Genomic DNA, 24,070 nt, shown 5'->3' on the forward strand with positions numbered 1-24,070 from the left:
GGCAACATATAGAGACGGTCCCTACCCAACAGTGGGCTCACAACTAGATGTATCCACTTTGGTGGGATGAAGGACTATTACCCAGCTCTACTGGAAATGTAGAGAGGAAAAAAACAGCTATGAAAAGACATTACGTGAGTTTATGTTTGTTACTGGCGAGACCACCAATACCTATTTTAAATGAAGGATACCTCTAAAATAGTTTCAATGGAGAAATGATTCTTTAAAATACTGAGGTCTGCTTTTCACCTGTCTGTTGTGTGACCTTGGGCAAGTCACTACACTTCTCTGAGCCTCAATCAATCAATCAATCGTATTTATTGGGCGCTTACTGTGTGCAGAGCACTGTACTAAGCGCTTGGGAAGTTGGCAACATATGGAGACAGTCCCTACCCAACAGTCTCAGTTACCTCATCTGTAAAATTCATTCATTCAATCAGTTGTATTTATTGAGCGCTTACTGTGTGCAGAGCACTGTACTAGGCGCTTGGGAAGTACAAATTGGCGACATATAGAGACGGTCCCTACCCAACAACGGGCTCACAGTCGAGAATGGGGATTAAGACTGGGGGCCCCATGTGGGACATGGACTGTGTCCAACCTGATTAGTTTGAAATCTACCCCAGCACTTCGAACAGTGCCTGACACATAGTAAATGCTTAACAAATGCACTTAAGTCCCCTCACAAAGGAAAATTTTCACCAGCCTACTCATCACCTTAGGTCTACTTGCCCCATACCCTGCCAGGTAATGCTCTTCTAGCTACCTTTTATCCTCTACCAAGCCACCTGACTTATTTGAACACTATTACATATTAAAGATACCCATTTCCCACCTTCCCAGAGGAAATATATAGGTGCAACCCAATACCCAAAAAGGACACCATTCACATCCCTCCTTTTTTCTGTCCATTTCATTTTTTCTGGCTCCCAAATACTCCCCAGTATCCAATCCCCGCTCCTCTCCATTAGTACTTTCAAGACCTTATCAAGTGCCTCAAGCCTGCCAATTTCCACAATTCTCCCAAAACCACAGAATTGCCTGGGCCTGGTCATTAAGTTGTATCATATCAACACATCGATAAAATCTCTCTCAATTTTTCTGTCACAGACAGAGGGTAAGACATGACAACGGAGACATCATCATCATCAAAAGTATTTATTAAATGCCCGTAAGTAGTTGGCACTGTGCTGAGAACTGTACAGCTGTAAACATCCAGGGTCTCTGACTGCAGAGTTTACAATCTAAAATAATCAAAGTGGACACACAAACGACAGGAAAAACACACAGTCCTCACTACTTCCCTTGCATTCCCTTTCTCAAATCTTCACGTCCTGCCTGCCCCCAGTTCAAGAAATGTAAACAAGGACTTTTGTGAACACAGGGGAGGAAAGGGAACCAGGCCGTTGGGTCATCCCACTGACCCAATAGGTTGCAGCTCTTTAGATCTGTTTAAGGGAAGGCATTTTGGAATCGGTCATTTAATTTCTCCTCAGGAGAAGCCTTTGAGGTTTGGGTTGGCTAGCCGGCACCCACATGGAAACAAGTAAAATTTACTTCAGCACTGAAGCATGGCAAAGCTTTTTAAAGTTTTAGGCCTTCAAAATGGCTGTCTGATAGGGACCACTCTTCCTCTGGCCACTCCAGCCTTCTACCAAAATCAAATCAGGTGTTATTTTTGATCCTACGAGGAGATTTAGAGGGTTTTTTTTCTGTTCTGCAGGACTTTATTTTATTCTATGACTTCACGACTCAGGGAAGTGGGAGCAGAAAAGCATGGGAGGAAGAAACAGTAGGGAGGAGAAATGGAACAAGAACTGCTGGGAGCCGTTACCAGAGGAACTAGGAGGAACAGTTTGGTAGGTAGTGCTGGAAAAAGCAGCAGAAGCACTGGCAGGAAGTTTTCCACTCATTCCCACCACCAAGCCAGGACCTCCAAGCCACGGCCTGGAAGGAAAGGAATCAGGGAACCGGTGGGATGTGAAAGACTGGAACCATGGAAGCGATAAGGGTTGGAATTAAGTTGGTTCAACACCGCACGACTAGCGAAGGTGCTATTGTTCCGTCACCCAGCCTAGGACCGCATTAGAAATAAAAGGGATAGCAATAGAGTATTTCTCAAATTGTTTTTCCCCGGCTTCCAGGCACGCTTCCCACAGGGAGACAAAACAGCTTCTCTGGACCCTGCAGAAGCAGCCTATCTGCCTTAATCTAAACATGGTTTTTCATCACTTCTAGGAAATGAATGTTAACCTACCTGACTTCTTTAATTTAAAAGTAACGGGGAGAGTGTGCAGGAGCAATTGGGCTGAGTAATGAAAACCAAATATGTAAAAATTAACGATGAAAGGATTTGCAAATGTTAAGACTGATCTGATAAATCTGTCCTGAATGCTTGGTATCGATTTGGTATTTACTTAAACCACTGGGTAAGTATTACAAGACATTTGTAAACGTTCAGAGCCCACTGAAGATATTAAGAACTCATGCCAGACTAACCCAAACCACTTTTATCCACAAAACTACATTAGAACATTAGTGGGTGTATAGTTTGGCATTTCTGACAAGTCACATCATGCAATTTTCCTTAGGAAATCATTTTTAAAGCTTTGGGTGAGAATATATATATGAACTTGGAACTGACTGAGTTAGTTATTTGGGGGAAAGGAACATAGAAATGAGATTTTAATAGAAAACATGAATCACCCATCCTATAGATATGAAAATGTGATGCCTAAATTTGTGATGATTTGACAATGGGTTACCAACAAATATTTCAGTAATATGAAGAGTTCCTGGAGAGGTGGGGAACAGCAACATGAACAACTCTAACAAAAACTGAATCTGGAATTCTTCATTCAATTTTTGCTTTCCGAGTATGAATTTAGGAATTTATAGAAAAGTAAATACTTTCAGTAAGCAACTTTAGAAAACTTCAAAGAACTAAACATGATTAGCCTGAAGGGGTGGGAGATGGCTGGAGAAAGAAAATGGCCTGGAAGGAAATCGTTAATGCCTTCTGAAGAATTTTTCAAAATGATAAAAGGAATATATAGGATGAAATTAGGCAAAATAAAGTTTTCAGTAAAACACGGCTCTACAGAGGCAAACTGAAGTATTTACGGAGCTGATCTAGACTTCATTCATTTCTTCAAAAACTAAAGGAAACGTTATTCTTAAATTAGTTCTGTAAGGGCCTACAGAAGGATCCCTGATTGTCAGATACAAGAGTATTTTCTAGAAAAGGGAAACTAGCCGTATCACTGGGATGAAAAAGATGATCTGTTTAAGAGTCTTTAGATTTCATAAATTTGATGAACGCCACTGTAATATTTAAATGAATGAAGCTCCCTCATGGTTATTAAAAAGTTATTTCTTTAAAAAATCTGCATAATACATCTACAAATAGATTTAAGGCAAAAATTTGAGGCTTCCTGCATTTTTATGCAATAAAGAGAACTTTCCAACTAATTTTGCAAAATTCACAAAGGTCCGAGATGGTGTTGGTTCTAATAACTACTCCTAGGTATGCTATAAAAAAATAATGCAAGGGAAAATGTGCTAGGGGATTTTCAGGCCTAGTATTTTTTCCTCTACCTGAAGAAACTATTCTGTATCTTTAATATTACTTTTGATATTAAGGCACACAAGTAAAAATGTTTCAACCTCTATCTGGTACAAAATCTCAAATTCAATTTCATAAGGGGGATGATGGGATGTGCCAGCAGAAATAGCTAACAAAACTCAGAGATAGATTTTCCCATGAAAAATTGCTTCACGATAGTGAAATAACACTTCTCAGCTACTTCAACACTGTTGACATAAATAAAAATTTACACTTTCCAAAAAAATAAATTATCTCAAGAAAATAGTCTCATTTTTAATATGTCTGGGAGCATATATCAGTGAAAATACAATTTGTGGTAAAATTAGGTCAAAATTTTAAAAGGAAAAATAAGACAATATACAGTGATAGAATGAAAGGTTCTGCCCACATCAGATCACAATTTTTTAACCTTATGCTTCATTTTAAGACCTGTTTAAATATTCATCAACACAAATAACTCTGAAAAAACATATTTCTCACACCCTCTGAAATAAAATCTCCATATCTACAGTTTCCATCTTACTTTTTGAAAGTTATGCTTTCAACAGAATGTACTTCCATGGAGGTTTTTTAAGAAAACTAAATCTCAAAAAGGGAACTACCCAAACTCCCACAAAATTGAACTACAGTACACCAAAACTATGTCGTGTAAACATGATGTTAAGACAAATTTAATATTGATGACAAAAGTCATTACAGGAATTAGGGCTACTCATTTTTTAATCAACACCATACACATTATGAATATATGCTGGATATTCCCAATTAATTCCATTCTTAGGCTCAATGTAATAAACACAATTGTAACAGTTTTATTTATATGAAAAATTATTCACTAAGAAAGTAGACAAACTGCACAGAAATAGTACAAGTGTCATGTGCATAGCAAGATAGCTTAAAGCATTCATATATGGCTTTCAAAATGAAACTCTTGGGGGGAAAGGCCAAATCTGGGCCTACAGATACGGCTGACCAAGTAAACTGCTTCACATCTTTTAGGCACTTGCTAACAATAGTGTTCAATCCCTGAAAAATAAATTTACAAAACAAAACGAAACAAACCCTAGCAACTGAAATTAAAACCAAAATTGTGAAAACAGCTTTATGTAGTTCTGAACGTTTTCTGTAGCCAGGTTTAGTAGTGCAGTACGGAACTAAAATGGAAGAGAGAATCAACTTTTCAGGCCCCAGCAAACCTGGGGCAAGAAGTATAGCAAATGACTGAACAGTACAAAGATATGTACATTAAATTCCTGATTATTTACAGAAATCCTGAACACATACCCTAATCAGTAGGAAAAAAATATAAAGCCCACTACTAGTAACAATGTAAAACGAATCATAAAGCATGTTTTATAGTACTCTAACCGCGGTTAGTTTCAAAACCTAAGCATGGATGGTTTTTTATGTCTTTCCAATTTGCTGCCAACAGAAAAGTTTGTTCTCCCATCAAAATACGGCCATTTGCTTTTAATTTTTAACTTCAGTTACTAAGCTGTAATACAAAACACCTGCATATCATAAGTTAAAATTCTTTCAAAAGCAACCGAGCTTTGCTTTTTCATGAATCAAGGTAAATTATCCCAACAAATCCCAATTCCGAGTAGCTTCCATTAGGTGTCTCTGTCCATGACCAACCCAATTATCCTGATTGTCAAATATCCTACCACAAAACCAACAGCTAAACTTAGCCTTCAAAGTATTATCAGAGGTAGTTTTCACAATCTGATACTTATTTTTGCTAGTCTTCTTCAGTGTTAACTTTAGCACGAACCTTTCTTTCACAGAACAATAAGATTTACGCCTTCTGTACCTCTTAGCAGAAATCTCATCAAGAGATGCGTTAGGAACATTGCAATTCGCTGGTTCCAAAAGGGTATTAATAGTTCTTTTGGACAGTGACACCTTGAGTACATTTCCTTGATACTTGGTGATCGTTTTCATGACATTAATTACTTCTGGAGAATCTGCATCGGGATGGTTCAATACAACGACCGGCTGATTTCTTCGGGGGCATTTCACAAGTTGCTTAGAACTAAAAGGGAAAAGTCTCAAAATCCTCAGAGTATCCGTTGATAACTTTGGTCTGCAAAAACCAGGTGACTCCTGGGCATCCTCAGTTTGAGTCTTCCGCTTACATTTCCTGCTCACTGCTACTTTCTTTTTAGGTGGTTCCTGGAAATCAACTTCGGCTTTTCTTCGACCGTTTCGGGTTTTACACGCCAGCCCGGTTTCAGGATCCTTAGGTTTCAAGTGAGTTCTTATTTTTGAACTTTTGTTTCGGGTATTCCACGAGGGTTTCTCATTACTTAAGCCACTCCCCCAGGTACAGTAAGTTTTACACCTTAATAATTGTGCCTCTCTCTGGTACGTAGGATACCCTGACTTTTTGCTGCAATCTGTTGCAGTGGACGTTACATCCAACATACTCGCTGGCACCAATCTGTCTGAGAAGAGTACGGCATCACTAGAAGACACGGGCTGTTTCTGCTCTGCTGAGGAAGTTTTCTGAGACCGTAGGCTGTCCTGTCGTAAAGTGGGCCTGGAGTTGTTTCCTGACTGATTATCAGCAAGGACCTCAATGGGAGGATTCTTAACTATTTTCAGTAATAACTTTTGTTGCATGCCTTCAGATTTCTTTGGTTGAGGACTTCGACTACCGGCATTATCTTGGACTACTTCAGGTTTGTGAACTTTAGGCTTGTTTGTTGTCACACATTTTAGAAGAACTGTTGGTTGGCCTTCAGGCAAGGCTGCACGGAGAGACGGTTTCTGCTGAAATTCACGTTGCTGCTGTACTGAATCCAAAGTACCCAACACACAGCCTCCACGTTCAGACAACACATTAAGAGAAGCAATGTCTCTCCCTGCAGTTTCTGCAGGCCCTGAAAGAACATAAGGTCCCTTAAATGGCACGCTGTTGGCTGAACTAACTGTAACATCGGGACTACTACCGAAAGCCGAGGAACAAACCACCCCTGTGGAATGGTCACTTTTCCTCTCTGCCTTTAAAGGTGTTCTGTTAGACTCTTTGGTTGTAGCACCACCAAATACTCGAGCACTGTCATCTGGGACAGTCGCAGCTGCCCCAAGCATCTTATTGCTGAGTGTTAGAATCATTCCAGGTCCCCTGTTTCGAAGAAGAGATGCAGGCAGGCCTGAGGTTGAATAAACGTCTGGTGGATTCACTGACGAACGAGATCTTCCTGAAACAACACGCAATCCAGGTTTGTTAGCAAGGTGTAGTGGTATGAGAAATCCTTTCGAAGTTGACTGAACAAAAACAGCTTTATTTGGCTCTGAATTTACGGGCGTATCCATCGCAGTAGTCCGAGCTGTGTCTCTTACAAGCTGCTGGGTTACTGTCCGATCCGCCCGAGTCTTCCGTAATGTGTTAACGCCAGAACCTCTTGATATTGTCTCTGAATTTCCAAACTCATTTGATGTTGATGGTACTTGCCCTTCTTTCCCATAGTACATAACTGAATTTGCTGGGTTATCTTTTACATTCAGATCTCTTGGAGGTACGGTTACACCCATTCTACTAGAAGGAAAGGGTAAACAGCATGTAGTTGAGTCTTTTACACATGGGACTATGTTGCTCGCCTCCTCCTGTTTCCAAAATGGCTGTTCAAGTTTCAAACCTTTATCTAAGATATTGTGAGATTCTTCATGAGTGCTGGACTTTACCTTCAAAACCTCTTGGAGTACCTGTTTTACTTCAGGTGACAAAAAATGAGATGCCTGCTTGCTCTGCAGAGAGAAAACAGATGTGATTTTAGGCATGGAGGACGAATTAACGAAAGAGGTACAGTCCCATTTAGATGTCTCAGATATGTTCTCAAAACCTTGATTTTCATTAGTGTGCAAATACTGTTGGCCATTACTTTGTCCTCTTCCTAAAAAACACGGCCTATCTGCATCACGGAAAGACTCACTTTTCAAAGATCCACACGTATCTTTAATGTTCAGCGAGCAATAAGCCTTACTACTCTGTGATGGAGATTCTAACAGACTGCCTGGGTTTTTGCTCCCCTTTGCCAGTGGAGGAAATGAGGGACTAGGTTCATGCCCTAAGCTACAATTGTGATGAAACATTTTGCTCAATTGGGGTTCTCCTTTAAGATTTTCATGTGCCCCCACCGAAATACGACATGGATTACCCAAAATGCGCATTTTGGAGTAATTACGTAAAGGTAATGCTTCTGGAGGATGACTGGAGTCGTCAACTGATGACATATAGTTGAGACAGTTCACAGTGTGGTTACCAGTCCTTCTACTATTTTGTGCTTTTAGTTCAGCAGGATAACTTGCTTTCAGAGACTCCATACTGACTGGGCTCGTGACAGTGGTACACAACACCTGAGGATGACTTTGAGTGATACAACTTCCACATGGGCCAACACTACCTCTGGGTCCAACTTTCACTGATAAATTCAAAGGTGCTGTTGCCAACTCTGGTTTTGTGGACAAGTGCGGTGGATTTTTTCCAGCAGCCTTGCTCTCGGATGCACCAGTCACAGATTTTCTCTTACACCGAGCTAAAGCGGTCTTTCGCTTTTCTGGTTCCACTTTCCCCGAAAATGGAAGTGCAGAGAATGAAAGAGTAGTAGAAGATCTAGTGCAAACTGTATTATTCAGTTGATGTGCGTGCAGTGAAGCACCTGGGGCTGATAATCCAGTGGTGTCACCAGGATGGAGCTGAGAATGAGTAGTGCTACCTCTGAATTCATCCGACTGTCGGCCTGATGAATGCAAATTATGTTTACTGGTGGGCAACAACTTTATCACTATATGTTGCTTTCCATCCACCAACTTGAATCCCATAAACTTGGCGCTGTAGTTTGCAGGAACAGTTATTTTATTGTTTTTCACCATCAGCACAGTTGGTCCATGTACAGTATTCTTCAGTGATCCCAAACCAGAACTTGATTCCTCTTCCGTTTTATTGTTTTGTGGGGTTGACGGGGTTCTCATTTCTGAATCTGCGTAGTTCTGAGTTTGCTTCTCATTACATACGGTCTTTTCTTCACTTACATGCAGCCCCTTGAGAAGTTGGTTTTGTTCTTCAGCATTACACTGAATTTTATTTAAACTTTTAAGCACTTGTGTATCTTTTTCAGTACACCCATCACTCGCACTATTCATTTTCTCTCTTCTCCAAAGTGTCTTCCTTGAGGTTCCCATTTTATATCTCTTCAGTATAAGCTTTAGCCCTGAAGATGCCTTCATGATTCTTTTTTCACAGTTGTCCTTTTCCAGTTTCTCTTTTGCATATAAATTGTCTTTATGCGAACCTATGACATGTCTTATAAGGTGATCCTTCCGCATCGCACTGTAGCTACAATACTGACAACTGAAGGGAAACGTGTCAGAGTGAACAAGAAGATGCCGCTGGAACTCTCCTTTGGTAAAACTTACATGAGGACACTGACCACATTTATAATGGATTTCATTATGCCTATGAATGTGCTGAACAAATGTGCCCACATCCTTGGTAGAAAACTTACATTTTTCACATTGAAAATTACCTTTCACACAATGTTTAGATGTGAAATGTTTCGTCAAGTCCAGTAAAGTGTAGGTAGTCTCATCGTTACAAATCTCACATTTTACTAAAGTGCTTCGGTGGGTGCGTCTGTGTTGTTTGAATGCCTGAAAATCATTAGCTGAAAAACTACACATTTCACAAGGGTATGAGGGCAATTCTCCCTGGTGCCACAGTTGAAAATGTTTCTGCAAATCATTTGGGCTGTATCGAATATTGTTTCTACATTTTGAACAGTTGAAATTGAGGATTTTGGCTGCAGTTTTCATCCCTTCTTCTTCAAACTGCCCTTCAGATTTATGCAGCAAGCTCTGTTCCTCTAGACAATGTAAAGAACTTGCATTCACTGTCTCTGTACTGAGGGATTTTCTTGCAGTTTGTGGTTTATTCTGAAATAATTTTCTGAATCTGTCACCTTCATGTTGCAGAGCCACTGCTTTGGGGATATTTACCTTAGGCAAATTAATTTTCACAGTTTTCAGTTCATAAGAAAGGCTATCTTCTAAAAATGTTGGCTGAGAGGCAGACATTAACGTATCATGAACTATTCCAATTTCCACATCATTAACAAATCGTTTCTTTGCACCGATATCTCTTAAAAGGATAGTTTTCTCTTCATCATTAAAAAAATGCTTCTTTTTAGATGGCATGATTCAATAAATGTCCCTTATTTCTTTCATCAGCAAACTTCTGAAATCACTTGAAATGTAGGTACAAAACAAGGAATCCTGGACAGAAACATCTTCAGATTCCCAGGACTTTCTCCAGTTTAACTTACCTAAAAGTAAACACAATTTTAATCTCCATCAATTCAAAATATCAACTTTATGTTTTCAAACTTTCCCTTAACGCTCAAAAGCAAAATTCCCACAATATGCAGAGAAACCCAGGAAAACTGAATGTAGGAATTTAATAGCATTCTTCCTCCGGCATTCACGACTTGTAAATATTTTTGTCTGTCTCTTCCATTAGATTGTAAGGTCCCTGAGGGCAAGGAATGTGGGTCTCCTTACTGTTGTACTCTCCCACATGCTTAGCCAGTACCTATCACTCAGTAGGCAGGTACCTAATAAATACCACAGATAGATAGATCGATCAGTCAATGGTAGTTTTTGAGTGCTAACCGGGTGCAGAGCACTGTACTAAGATTCAGCTACCTATCCTTTTCAATACTATCCAAATTTTACACAAGGTATATATTAATTAGTTTCTGACCAACCCATGGCATATTCTAGGCTGTGCCCTACAGTTGCAAGATGGCTGAAGCATCTACACGGAGGTGAATGAAGTCTTCAGGTCAGATCTGTCCTGCTAAGCTGAGCCAAACACTTTCTGGAATTTGTTCAGCGCTTACTATGTGTCAGGCACTGTATTAAGTGCTGGGATGGATACAAGCAAATCAGGTTGGACCCAGTCCCTGCCCCATATGGGGCTCACGGTCTCAATCCCCATTTTACAGATGAGGTAACTGAGGCACAGAGAAGTGCAGTTACTTGTCCATGGTCATACAGTACACAAGTGAGAGTGGCAGAGTCTACCACGCTCCATTCAGCCCCATATTCATTAAGAAACTGCCGACTGTACTATGGCTGCAAGACCCACGGTATGGGGGGGCAGGGTTGGATAGAAAGTGTCTGATGTCAGAAAGGACTGCGCCAAATCAGAGTGGCACGAAGGCCAAAATAACCACTAGCCCCAACCTATGCCATAACCAAAGATCTACAAGTACCGAGCTCTTGAGCATTTTGTCGAAGCAAAGTGGCTATTATGGGCAAAAAGGTTTAAGGAAACACTTCTCCTTTCCTCTTGTCGTCTTAACCTCTCAATTTTCTATCTACCGCTGCCAACTACTTAAGAGTGAAGAGTGATGGTACTCAGGTTTGGTCATCTAAACAGTGCAGAAAATTATTTCTGTCGCGTTGTAAAAACCACTGGAGAAATAGGCTAGATCTTTTGCTGGCTGAACAGTGATATTTAACTGAACTAATGATTTCTCCAAAGGTAGGAAAATTAAGAGTGAACTAACCCCAGGCATTTACCCACTTAGTTTAAGGAGAGAAAGTCCATAGAAGTCAAAAGTGATTTTTTTATTATTATATACTTCTTGACTCAGTCTGGAGGAGGGCTGCAAATGAGGAAGATCAGCTGCTTAGAAAACTCAGCGTCGCACAATAGAAGTTCCTTGGCTGCTGGCATTTATCCAAGAAACACACCTGAGTGGGGAAGGATGAGAGTAGCAGTGTAGAAGGGGAAAGGAGAAAAGGGATTTTGCACAACGCGAATGTGGCTTGGAGATATAAGGTGAAAGTTCCTCCCTCCTTTCTAAAAAAACAAACTTGTCTTTCTCTTGGAGTTAAAGCTCTCAGGTGCCCCCCTGGCAATTCTCAATTGGCAGGGGTCACCCATCAGGTGGAATGGTTAATTATCAGTTTTCCTCCTCTTCCTTTTTAGTATAACTCTTTGAAGACATTTTTTAAATACGACATTTTGTTCCAGTCAAATATTACCGATTAGTTACAGAATTATACCTAAGTATTTGTCCTTGATTTTCGAAGAAGACACCACTGATGGTGAAATTCACTTATGAGCTGCTTGTGAGGCTCAAAATGTCAATGCAGGACTCAGAGTCCCGGCCATATTACTACCTTTAATGCTTACAATGCCTGGAGCTTTTTTCATTTTCACTTCACCTCTCATTTCAATTAATCAGTGGTATTTACTGAATGCTTACTATGTGCACAGCGCTGTACTAAGCACTTGGGAGAGTACAACTCAACAAAATTAGTGGACATGGTCCCTGCCCTTAATGAACTTACAGTCGAGAGGAGGAAGCAGACATTAATATAAATAATTTGTATTACATAATTTAAAGATATGTACATAAGGGTTGTGGGGTTGGGGCGGATACCAAATGTCCAAAGGTCACAGATCCAAGTGCATAGACAATGCAGAGGGGAGAGTGAGCTTTTGCTCCAAGAGACCCAGATCATAAGATTATAAAATACTGAGCCAAATTACCTGCTGCAGTAGTCATCTGGTGGCCTGCAAGAGATCAGAAGAAAGCCAGAGCTTCTTCCCAAAGTATCCAGGGAAAAACTTTAGGCAATGAAAGAATTAGGCTTACTATATTCCATATCACCACTGGGAATATATAACTTTCTGTTATAATCAATAGGCTATATCACACCAAAGCACTTCTTTGATTTGCTATGTATATGGATATAACTGAAGCAAAGTAAAGAATTTAGAAATAAAATTGAAAGAGCATCTAAACTTCAGTTAATTCCCCCACTATTTCCTCAGTAGAAATATAAAGCTATGAGTGGACAAATATTTATATCTATCTAGATATGGCTATTTTAAAGAATTATTAATCATAAGGGGACTTACATATATCAAAAATGAACTTAACATACCCATTCTATTTCAAACATATGAATCATTACGCATATTCAAATAAGAATATGGTACATAACTCAAAATGTGCACAAAGTATTTTTAAGGCAGTTTAATCACATTACCTTTTTCTGCTAATATCCCTATTTCTACTTTCCTACATTTTGAATGGCCTTTAAAATGCGCTCTGACTCCTTATCTTGAGCAGTCAGGGCAGGGTGAGGCCTGAACTGCTTTTCAGATCTCAGGCTTCAGGCAACAGAAATCAAATTGAAACTTCAATGTCCTGGAAGGATCAGAGTTCAGAAGGACGGGTGGGGCAAGAGAGAGAAGAAGAGAAGAAGAGCAAAGAAGAGAAGCCTAGAAATCCCTGCCCTTGCTTCTGCTTAGCTAGCTTCTGCCTAGCTTAGCTAGAGTGGTTGGGGGGAAAGAGCAACAGGATTCAGCTCCGCTAGGCCAAATTTAGAAATAAATATGAAAACTGGTGAAAAATTAATACTTTCAATTTTTCAGCTCACAATATTTCAGCAGATGATTTTTTTTTTTAAATTGTCAACTACCTTTAATCTCCTGCTACTTCCCGTCAGCCTATAGTGATGCATGAGACAATGGCAGCAAGGAGTAATCGCTGAATGGGACACTTATAGCCAAACTGGATTCATTTTCCTCTGCACCTTTACCATGACTTATTCGGCATATGACTTCTGATTCCAAAATCATCCTTCACTTTCTTTTGGCCATTTCCACAGCCTTAGACACTCAGCAGTGAGAAAGTACCCTCACTGACTGCTTAACCTAATCACGTTCAGCAACCATCCTGTGTTTTCCATCTGTTATCTCTTGAGGTAACTTCAGGGAAAAGGGAAAAAACTTTACATGCTTCTACAGATGCCAAGGAAATAAAACACAGAGGACGCTGATCAAAATATAGCAAAAAAAGGATTGGGAGTAAGGCACTGTGGTGACAAAAATGGCCTTCAGAACTTTCTGTGGTAAAACCTGTAGCAAGACTAAACTTCATTCCTAGTATAGAATTACAGAATTGCTACGGATAAGTGGAATGGCTATCAATAAGTGAAGAATAGATTGTAATGGGCTGCAGATTTAACGCAAAGAGCACTGTACCCACGGCCCTGAATCTCTAAGTAGGCATCTCCATATTTTGGATATCGAAAGATAAGCATGGTCTAGTGACTGAAACCTGACTATGAGCTGAAAACTTGTTTTTGAACAGCTCTGGCATTAACTCTTTATGTAATCTGACAAATCCCTCAATTTTAGAATTTGGAAAAACACTACTTACTCTCTATCTCATAGTGTTGTAATGATTAATTAGCTAATGGCGATTCCTTTTTTCTAATATATCGCCTCCAAGTACTCATAGATGCCAAGGGAAAGAGCACGGGCTTGGGAGTCAGGGGTCGTGGGCTCTAATCCCGGCTCTGCCATTCTTCAGCTGTGTGACTTTGGACAAGTCACTTAACTTCTCTGTGCCTCAGTTATCTCACCTGTAAAATGGGGATTAAGGCTGTGAGCCCCACATGGGACAACCTGATTACCTTGTGTCCCTCCCAGTGCTGAGAACAGTTCTTGGCACATAGTAAGTGCTTAAAAAATACCATCATTATTGTTATTAAGGAAAAGAGTGTGTTGTCTTAAATCTACCTAGAGACACTTGACACATCGTAAGCACTTAAATCCATAATTTAGGGACACAATTCATCAATGGTATTTATTGAGCACCAATCATGTGCAGAGCAGTGTACTAAATGCTTCATCCTCACCATGTACATCAAGTTACTATATTGTGTCCTAGCCCAGATAACAATATAATTGTACTTGTTAAACACTGTACTAAGTGCTGGGGTAGACACAAGATCATTAAATCAGACAAATTCCTCCATCCCATATGGGGCTAACAGACTAAGTTGGAGAGAAAATAGGTACTGAATCCCCTTTTGACAGATGAGGAAACTGAGGCCCAGAGAAGTGAAATGACTTGTCCGAGGTCACATGGTATGCAAGTGGCAGGGCTGGAATCAGAATCCAGGCCCTTGCTCTTGTTTTGGTTTGTCTGTTTGGACACTCCATCCATTTGCTCTTGTTTTGGTTTGTTTTCGTCTTAATGGTATTTGTTAAGCGCTTACTATGTGCCAGGCACTGTAGTAAGCACGGGGGTAGATGCAAGCTAATCAGGTTGGACGCAGTCCCTGTTCCACACAGACCTCACCGTCCTAATCACCATTTTAAAGATGGGGGAATTGAGGCAGAAGTGTCTTGCCCAAGGCCAAAGATGACAAATGGCAGAGCCGGGTTTAAAACCCAGGTGCTTCTGACTCCCAAGCCTGTGCTCTATCCATTAGGCCATGCTGCTTCCGAGATGCGCTAGAGGTGATCTCAATAAATACGATTGATTGATTGATTGATCCAGAGTGCTGCTTTGGGGCTGAAAGGCTCCAGGAAGTTTAGCCAGCAGAGCCATGTGCTGTGTTTAGCCATGTTCCCCTCCAACTCTCCAACAAGCCTGAAATAATAATAATAATAATGGTATTTATTAAGCGCTACACGAGGAGGAGTTGAGTAGGCACTACCACAGACTGTGCCCTCCAGAAAGGGGAAGACTGTTTTCCCTTTCCAACAATCAACGGTGTTTTGTAGACTCTCAGGAACTCCAAGCAAGAGACTATGGCCTCTATATCCTCATTTTAGAGTGCATGGTACAGTACCAGGGGCCCTGCATTATTAGCGATGATGATGATGACGATGATGAAACAGAGCAGGCATTTTTCTCAAGCTCTTCTTATGCCTTCAGTTCAATATTCAAATGGTTCCTAAATCTTTTCCATGAAGTCTTCCCAGAGTAATTTCCCCTGCCTCCAATCATCCCAAGTCACCGTTCAACATTTAGGAATATTGCGAATTTGATCATTAAGTTTACATGTCTCCACCACTTGAGTTTTTGTAAACCTTTTACTGGTTTATATGCATATGTGTATACATATAGCCCCACCTGCATTTATATATGCCTGTCCTATCTCAGAATTTATCTTGTTTTCCTTTCATATGTCCCCTCAGCAACAAGCTAGGGAATGTGGGAAATAGCAAAGAAAAAATTGGGAGGCGGGGGGGAGGTGGGGCAGGGGGAGGGAGAATGGAGAGGGATTGCTAAAGAATGCAGGGAACCAGAGGGTCACTTACTTGGTTGCAAGGGTAATGGACTCTTCTCCCTTGCACAGCCTAAAAATCCCCATCCTTGCTTCTGCCTAGCCTGGCCTAAATGGAACCTCAGACCACAGCACCCGGGTTTGGTGCATGCTAAAAGTGAGCTCAAGCGTCCCTTCCACGGGGAAATATGGAAAACCATAAAAGCACTCTCACCTCTGCATCTGGTGGCCCCAGCCCACGACGAGAAGGCCTTTGATGGTACCAGACTGGCATGGAAACTCAACCTGAACTCAGTCGAGTTCAGCTTTGGGATACCCCAACGTGGCTATGGGTTCGTGACCCATATATCAAGCACAGCCCATTCAAGGCTCTATTTGTCCAGCCTTGAACTCTCTTAGAAGGCACTATCCGGTAAGGATAGAGGTATTTCGCAATAACTGAAAAACAAAAAAAAATTAAGATCTTTTTAGAGCTACTCAACTATCCACCTAAAAATATGCAAACGACTTTTCTTCTTAAAAATTCAAACCTAAGCAAAATATGGGTGGCTTTATTTAGACAATAAAATCATTAACTTACTATTTTAAAGAGAAACTATGTTCCAGGACTTCAATCACTGAAGGAACAAGAGGCAGAAAATAAAATGCTTGAACAAAACGACAGTCAGGAACACTGATTAAAAGAGATGAAATCTAAAAATGAAAAGCACAGTTTTAAAATTATGAATGCATTACTGTATTTCACATTTAAAGGCAAGGAAAAGTAATGAGCAATCTTTATATTTCACTCTAAAGACAAAGTCTAGTTGGTTGATTTGTTTGATCACAAGATGACGTGAACCATTACAAACACTCTGGCAACTTAACCAGAACGACTATCTTAATTTTTTATGCTGAATTGTCGACACTCAAGTAACTCCACAGATATGCTTTGAAGTACACACAACAGGAAACAGCATCATAAACGTCCAGAGCAAATTACTTCGCATTTTGGTCTAATTAATCAATTACAACTTGACCGATTTTCCATCTTAGAAGAACGGTAGTAGCACAGTAAAACTCCATTAAGTGTGGGTGCCAGCGGAAAGAGCCAAAATTGATTTAACAGGTGGTCTGAGTTTGGGGGATTTTGAGTCCACAGTTCTGTGGGAGTTCCAGATTTGGAAACTCCATCCATTTAAGCTCCACAGTCCGCTACCACCACCGCAGGAAGGAAAACCACGAGGAGGAACAGCATACTTCCACGACTCTCCTCTAGCACAGGTTTCCAGGTTTTTACTGTAATATACGCATACACTGCAAGACACTTTAAATAATTTACTCATGCACCAGAACAGTCTTTTGCCAACAAATAATTCAATATTTGTTAGATGCATATTACCACATATTTGCTGTACATGAAATTACACAAAATCACAGAGTTCCTAACTGTAATAATATTACACACTACAAATCACATTTTAAACACATCAAATAAAAATTATTTACATGCTTCAACTTGCACTTTTATACTATTATACCTTTGTTGGATTTGGAGGGAGCTATCTTGTCTTTACAGACTAGGGCAAGGAATCCCTAACTGAAGTCAATTAATTCATGGTAAATCTCTGTAATTTTGTGAGCATTAAAAAAAAAAATCTTGGACTCATTTCCCACATATTGGGGATGGTTACTTCCCATTCCATCTGATCTCACTGGTTTGGGTTTTTTTTAAAAAAAAAACCACACCCACACCCACCAAGAGACCATTTAGACTCTTCACAATCAAATGGTTTCAATTTTCATATGGAAACAAGAGAAAACACATTCAATAAACTTCAGGCCTATTTCACATTAACATGACAAGACATTGTAGGGCTTTATATATTTTCAACAAAAGGAAAGGTTCGGGACTCAAAGTTGAGCGCTTTAATATTACCAAAAGGAGTTGGAAAATTCAAAGGATCAATCTGATTTTCTTAAAAAAAGACAATTAAAATGGTTCCTCAACTAACTACTGTTCCAGATCCAAAATACGATTGCTGGACCACAAATCAAAATGGTCCGAAAAAGTTTCCTTGACGCCCTACCTCAGCAGGTTGAAAAAGTCAAATCTTGTTCCTTATATCTGATCTAAATTCAACATTGATAACATTGATAGTAAGACTGTGAGACCAACTTGGGCCGGGGACCGTGTCCAACCTGACGATCTTCTACTAGTCCTCAGAATGGTGCTTGACACATATAGTAAGCGCTCAGTACCATTATTATTACTATTATTATTTTCCAGCTGAAACCCTTCATCATTTGGGTGACCTCAACTTGAAGTCAAACCTCCACGTACAGAAAGCCTCAGCGGATCAACTTTTTTATTTCATCTGCCCTTAAATAATAATAGTGATGGCATTTGTTAAGCGCTTACTATGTGCACTGTTCTAAGAGCTGAGGAGGATACAAGATGATCAGGTTGTCCCACAGGGGGCTCACAGTCTTAATCCCCATTTTACAGATGAGGAAGTACAGTGCTCTGCACACAGTAAGCGCTCAATAAATATGACTGAAGAAAAAAGAAGGAAGCGATTTGCCCCAATTCATTCATTCATTCATTCAACTGTATTTATTGAGCGCTTACTGTGTGCAGAGCACTGTACTAAGCGCTTGGGAAGTACAAGTTGCCCCAAGTCACCCAGCTGACAACTGGAGGGGTCGGGATTTGAAGCCATGACCTCCAACTCCCCAGCCCATGTTCTCTCCACTGAGCCACGCTGTTTCTCATGATAAATAATTCTTAAATGAAAACATCCCTGTCGAAAAACTCTATTTCTACGTTAACTCTGTACCAACAGTTTTGATGATATTGACACCTGTGTCGAAAAACTCTTTCTCTGTTAACTCTGTACCAAGAGTTTTGATGATATTGACACCTGTCTACTTGTTTTGTTGTCTGTCTCCTAGACTGTGGGCCCGTTGTTGCGTAGGGACGGTCGTGATCTGTTGACGAACTGGACTTTCCAAGCGCTTAGTCCAGTGCCCTGCACACAGTAGACGCTCAATAAATTCATTCATTCAAATGCGTACGACTCATACGTATAAATCCGATTGGATGAATGACTACCAGAGAAGCAGCGTGGCTCCGTGGAAAGGGCATGGGCTTTGGAGTCAGAGGTCATGGGTTCAAATCCCGGCTCCGCCACTTGTCAGCTGTGCGACTTTGGGCAAGTCACTTAACTTCTCTGGGCCTCGGTTCCCTCATCTGTAAAACGGGGGTTAAAACTGTGAGCCCCCCGTGGGACAACCTCATCACCTTGTAACCTCCCCAGCGCTTAGAACAGTCCTTTGCACTTAGTAAGTGCTTAATAAATGCTATCATTATTATTATTATTACTATTATTATTATTACCAAGAGCGACTCTACATGACCTGGCGTCATCATGGGGCTTTGCCAGCGGCCTTGAAAAAGCCACCCGACGAGGGCCTCTACCTGACAGTGAGGAAGAGGTGAACCCACTGTTGGGTAGGTTGTCAACTTGTACTTCCCAAGCGCTTAGTACAGTGCTCTGTACACAGTAAGAGCTCAATAAATACGGTTGATGATGATGAAATAGGTTTACGCGACCAGCCGTTGAGGGTCTCCATCTGAGATAATTGGGTGGGATGGATGGATGGACGGTGGGACGGGGGTGGAAAGGCGGGTTTTGGGGGGGGGGGGGCGATGGGGGAAGAGGGAGCGATGTTGCCAACTTGTACTTCCCAAGCGCTTAGTACAGTGCTCTGCACACAGTAAGAGCTCAATAAATACGATTGATTGATTGACTGATGTCTCCCCCTTCTAGACTGTGAGCCCGCTGTTGGGTAGGGACTGTCTCTAGATGTTTTAGACTGTGAGCCCACTGTTGGGTAGGGACTGTCTCTATATGTTGCCAATTTGTACTTCCCAAGCGCTTAGTACAGTGCTCTGCACATAGTAAGCGCTCAATAAATACGACTGATGATGATGTTGCCAACTTGGACTAGTCCAGCGCTCTGCACACAGTCGGCGCTCAATAAATACGACTGATGATGATGATGATGATGCTGCCAACTTGGACTTCCCAAGCGCTTAGTGGAGTGCTCTGCGCACAGTCAGCGCTCACTAAATACGACTGATTGACTGATTAATGTTCATGGCAAAGGAGCACAATGGGGCTGGTCGTCGACATCTCCCCTGGCCAGGTGGTGAGCAGGATCATCATCATCATCATCAATCGTATTTATTGAGCACTTACTAAGTGCAGAGCACTGTACTAAGCGCTTGGGAAGTACAAATTGGCAACATCTAGAGACAGTCCCTACCCAACTGTGGGGTCACAGTCTAAATGCAGGCTGGGCCCCGGGTTGGCCCCCCGACTCGAAGCGGGGGGTCGGCCATGTCTGAGGTGATTTCCCCCGTGGCCCCTCCACACAACTCCCTCATCCGCCTTCACCGGCCACGCGGAGGGACACGGCGTGGTGATGCGGCCGGGGAGGGGAGGGAGCGCCTCAAGGGGCCGCTTTGGCCTGGCCACACCGAGGAAAAATAGGCTGGAAATGGCCCCCCAAGGCGGGGAGGGAGCGTGGACCCCCCAAAGGACGGGGCCACCCCGCCTTCGAGAAGACAGGCTCCATTGGGGAAACTTTCCCACAAGTTCCTCGGGAGGCTGGGGAGGGCTGAGGGGAGGAGGAGGGACTATTTAACGGGCTCTTCCTAGGACGGGTCGCCTTTCCACTTTCGGTCGCGGCCTCCTCCTTGAAACCCCCCGCCTTGGCCCGCCTCCCTCCCCCCCTCACCGGCTGCCCCGGCACCGGTTGGGGCCGCTCGGGTCGAGGGGAAATACCTGGCGGAGTCTCCATTGCCGGCGAGTCACCGTTGGCGGCCATAACTCTTCCATCCGGGGATTTGCCGACGAGCCGCTCGGAGGGCTCCCGGCGCCGCAGCCACGCCGCGGCGGAGGGATACGCGCTGCACCTGGGGGGTGGGTCGGCTGAGGCGGCGGAAGGAGGCCGCAGGGGCCCCCGAGGCCGTGGAGCCCTAGGCCAAGATGGCGCGCCAAGGGGGAAGCTTTCAACGCCCTTCCTCTCCCTCAGTGTCCCCTAACTCAGGGAAGTCTCCCTGTTGGACAGACAACAGCTCTTTCCCCTCAGGGAGCAACAACCCCACACTAACTTAGCGTCCTCTCCTCAGGGCTGCACCTGGGGGGTGGGTCGGCTGAGGCGGCGGAAGGAGGCCGCAGGGGCCCCCCAAGGCGTGGAGCCCCAGGCCGCAGGCCAAGATGGCGCGCCAAGGGGGAAGCTTTCAATGCCCTTCCTCTCCCTCAGTGCCCCCTAACTCAGGGAAGCCTCCCTGTTGGACAGACAACAGCTCTTTACCCTCAGGGAACAACAACCCCTCACTAACTTATCGTCCTCTCCTCAGGGCAGATATGCGCTGCACCTGAGGGGTGGGTAGACTGAGGCGGCAGAAGGAGGCCGCAGGGGCCCCCAAGGCCGTAGAAACCCAGGCCGCAGGCCAAGATGGCGTGCCAAGAGGGAAGCTTTCAATGCCCTCCTTCTCCCTCAGTGCCCCCTAACTCAGGGAAGCCTCCCTCTTGGACAGACAACAGCTCTTTCCCCTCAGGGAACAACAACCCCTCACTAACTTATCGTCCTCTCCTCAGGGCAAATACGTGCTGCACCTGGGGGGTGGGTAGACTGAGGCGGCAAAAGGAGGCCGCAGGGGCCCCCAAGGCCGTGGAGCCCCAAGCCGCAGGCGAAGATGGCGCGCCAAGGGGGAAGCCTTCAATGCCCTCCCTCTCCCTCTGTGTCCCATAACTCAGGGAAGCCTCCCTCTTGGACAGACAACAGCTCTTTCCCCTCAGGGGACAACAACCCCTCACTAACTTATCGTCCTCTCCTCAGGGCAGATACGAGCTGCACCTGGGGGGTGGGTAGACTGAGGCGGCAAAAGGAGGCCGCAGGGGCCCCCAAGGCGTGGAGCCCCAGGCCGCAGGCCAAGATGGCGTGCCAAGGGGGAGCTTTCAATGCCCTCCCCCTCCCTCTGTGTCCCCTTACCCAGGGAAGCCTCCCTCTTGGACAGACAACAGCTCTTTCCCCTCAGGGAGCAACAACCCCACACTAACTTATCGTCCTCTCCTCAGGGCAGATACGAGCTGCACCTGGGGGGTGGGTAGACTGAGGCGGCAAAAGGAGGCCGCAGGGGCCCCCAAGGCGTGGAGCCCCAGGCCGCAGGCCAAGATGGCGTGCCAAGGGGGAAGCTTTCAATGCCCTTCCTCTCCCTCAGTGCCCCCTAACTCAGGGAAGCCTCCCTCTTGGACAGACAACAGCTCTTTCCCCTCAGGGAGCAACAACCCCACACTAACTTAGCGTCCTCTCCTCAGGGCTGCACCTGGGGGGTGGGTCGGCTGAGGCGGTGGAAGGAGGCCGCAGGGGCCCCCAAGGCCATGGAGCCCCAGGCCGCAGGCCAAGATGGCGCGCCAAGGGGGAAGCTTTCAATGCCCTCCCTACTTATCGTCCTCTCCTCAGGGCAGATACAAGCTGCACCTGGGGGGTGGGTCGGCTGAGGCGGCAAAAGGAGGCCGCAGGGGCCCCCAAGTCCGTGGAGGCCCAGGCCGCAGGTTTAGAAGGCACGCCAAGGGGGAAGCCTTCAATGCCCTCCCTCTCCCTCAGTGCCCCCTAACTCAGGGAAGCCTCCCTGTTGGACAGACAACAGCTCTTTCCCCTCAGGGAGCAACAACCCCACACTAACTTATCGTGGTCTCCTCTGGGCAGATACGCGCTGCACCTGGGGGGTGGGTAGACTGAGGTGGCAAAAGGAGGCCGCAGGGGCCCCCAAGGCTGTGGAGCCGCAGGCGAAGATGGCGCACCAAGGGGGAAGCTTTCAATGCCCTCCTTCTCCCTCTGTGTCCCCTTACTCAGGGAAGTCTCCCTCTTGGACAGACAACAGCTCTTTCCCTTCAGAGAACAACAACCCCTCACTAACTTATCGTCCTCTCCTCAGGGCAGATACGAGCTGCACCTGAGGGGTGGGTAGGCTGAGGCGGCGGAAGGAGGCCACAGGGGCCCCCAAGGCCGTGGAGTCCCAGGCCAAGATGGCACGCCAAGGGGGAAGCTTTCAATGCCCTTCCTCTCTCTCTGTGCCCCCTAACTCAGGGAAGCCTCCCTGTTGGACAGACAACAGCTCTTTCCCCTCTGGGAACAACAATCCTTCACTAACTTATTGTCCTCTCCTCAGGGCAGATACGTGCTGCACCTGGGGGGTGGGTTGGTTGAGACGGTGGAAAGAGGCCGCAGGGGCCCCCAAGGCCGTGGAGCCTCAGGCCGCAGGCCAAGATGGCACGCCAAGGGGGAAGCCTTCAATGCCCTCCCTCTCCCTCTGTGTCCCCTTACCCAGGGAAGCCTCCCTCTTGGACAAACAACAGCTCTTTCCCCTCAGGGAGCAACAACCCCACACTAACTTATCGTCCTCTCTTCTAAGCAGATACGCGCAGCACCTGGGGGGTGGGTCGGCTGAGGCGGCGGAAGGAGGCCGCAGGGGCCCCCGAGGCCGTGGAGACCCAGGCCAAGATGGCGCGCCAAGGGGGAAGATTTCAATGCCCTTCCTCTCCCTCAGTGCCCCCTAACTTATGGAAGCCTCCCTCTTGGACAGACAACAGCTCTTTCCCCTCAGGGAGCAACAACCCTCCACTAACTTAGCGTCCTCTCCTCAGGGCTGCAGCTGGGGGGTGGGTCGGCTGAGGCGGCGGAAGGAGGCCGCAGGGGCCCCCAAAGGCGTGGAGCCCCAGGCCGCAGGCCAAGATGGCGTGCCAAGGGGGAAGCCTTGAATGCCCTTCCTCTCCCTCAGTGCCCCCTAACTCAGGGAAGCCTCCCTGTTGGACAGACAACAGCTCTTTCCCCTCAGGGAGCAACAACCCTACACTAACTTAGCGTCCTCTCAATCAATCAATCGTATTTATTGAGCACTTACTAAGCGCTTGGGAAGTCCAAGTTGGCAACATATAGAGACGGTCCCTACCCAACAGTGGGCTCACAGTCTAGAAGGGGGAGACAGAGAACAAAACCAAACATACTAACAAAATAAAATGAATAGATATGTACAAGTAAAATAAATAAATAAATAGAGTAATAAATACATAAAAACATATATACATATATACAGGTGCTGTGGGGAAGGGAAGGAGGTAAGATGGGGAGATGGAGAGGGGGACGAGGGGGAGAGGAAGGAAGGGGCTCAGTCTGGGAAGGCCTCCTGGAGTAGGTGAGCTCTCAGTAGGGCCTTGAAGGGAGGAAGAGAGCTAGCTTGGAGGATGGGCAGAGGGAGGGCATTCCAGGCCCGGGGGAGGACGTGGGCTGGGGGTCGAAGGC

General features: G+C 44.4%; 1 protein-coding gene across 1 annotated transcript; it reads right to left on the reverse strand.

Annotated features, from left to right (window-relative positions):
- Window positions 1-1,171: 1,171 nt before the first annotated feature.
- Window positions 1,172-20,600, reverse strand: ZNF518A (zinc finger protein 518A). Its single transcript, XM_038743644.1, has 4 exons — window positions 20,548-20,600; window positions 16,296-16,408; window positions 15,930-16,153; window positions 1,172-9,933 (listed from the first exon to the last, which is right to left on the reverse strand). Exon 4 carries the CDS (start codon window positions 9,803-9,805, stop codon window positions 5,186-5,188), a length of 4,620 nt encoding a protein of 1,539 aa, XP_038599572.1. The 5' UTR covers window positions 9,806-9,933; window positions 15,930-16,153; window positions 16,296-16,408; window positions 20,548-20,600; the 3' UTR covers window positions 1,172-5,185.
- Window positions 20,601-24,070: the final 3,470 nt, after the last annotated feature.

This window comes from Tachyglossus aculeatus, chromosome 3, assembly GCF_015852505.1.
Source record: "Tachyglossus aculeatus isolate mTacAcu1 chromosome 3, mTacAcu1.pri, whole genome shotgun sequence".
NCBI classification, from domain to species: domain Eukaryota; kingdom Metazoa; phylum Chordata; class Mammalia; order Monotremata; family Tachyglossidae; genus Tachyglossus; species Tachyglossus aculeatus.

Excerpts from the sequence above, each read along its gene's own strand:
- ZNF518A (XM_038743644.1), bottom strand. The coding sequence starts at position 9,805 with ATGCCATCTAAAAAGAAGCATTTTTTTAATGATGAAGAGAAAACTATC.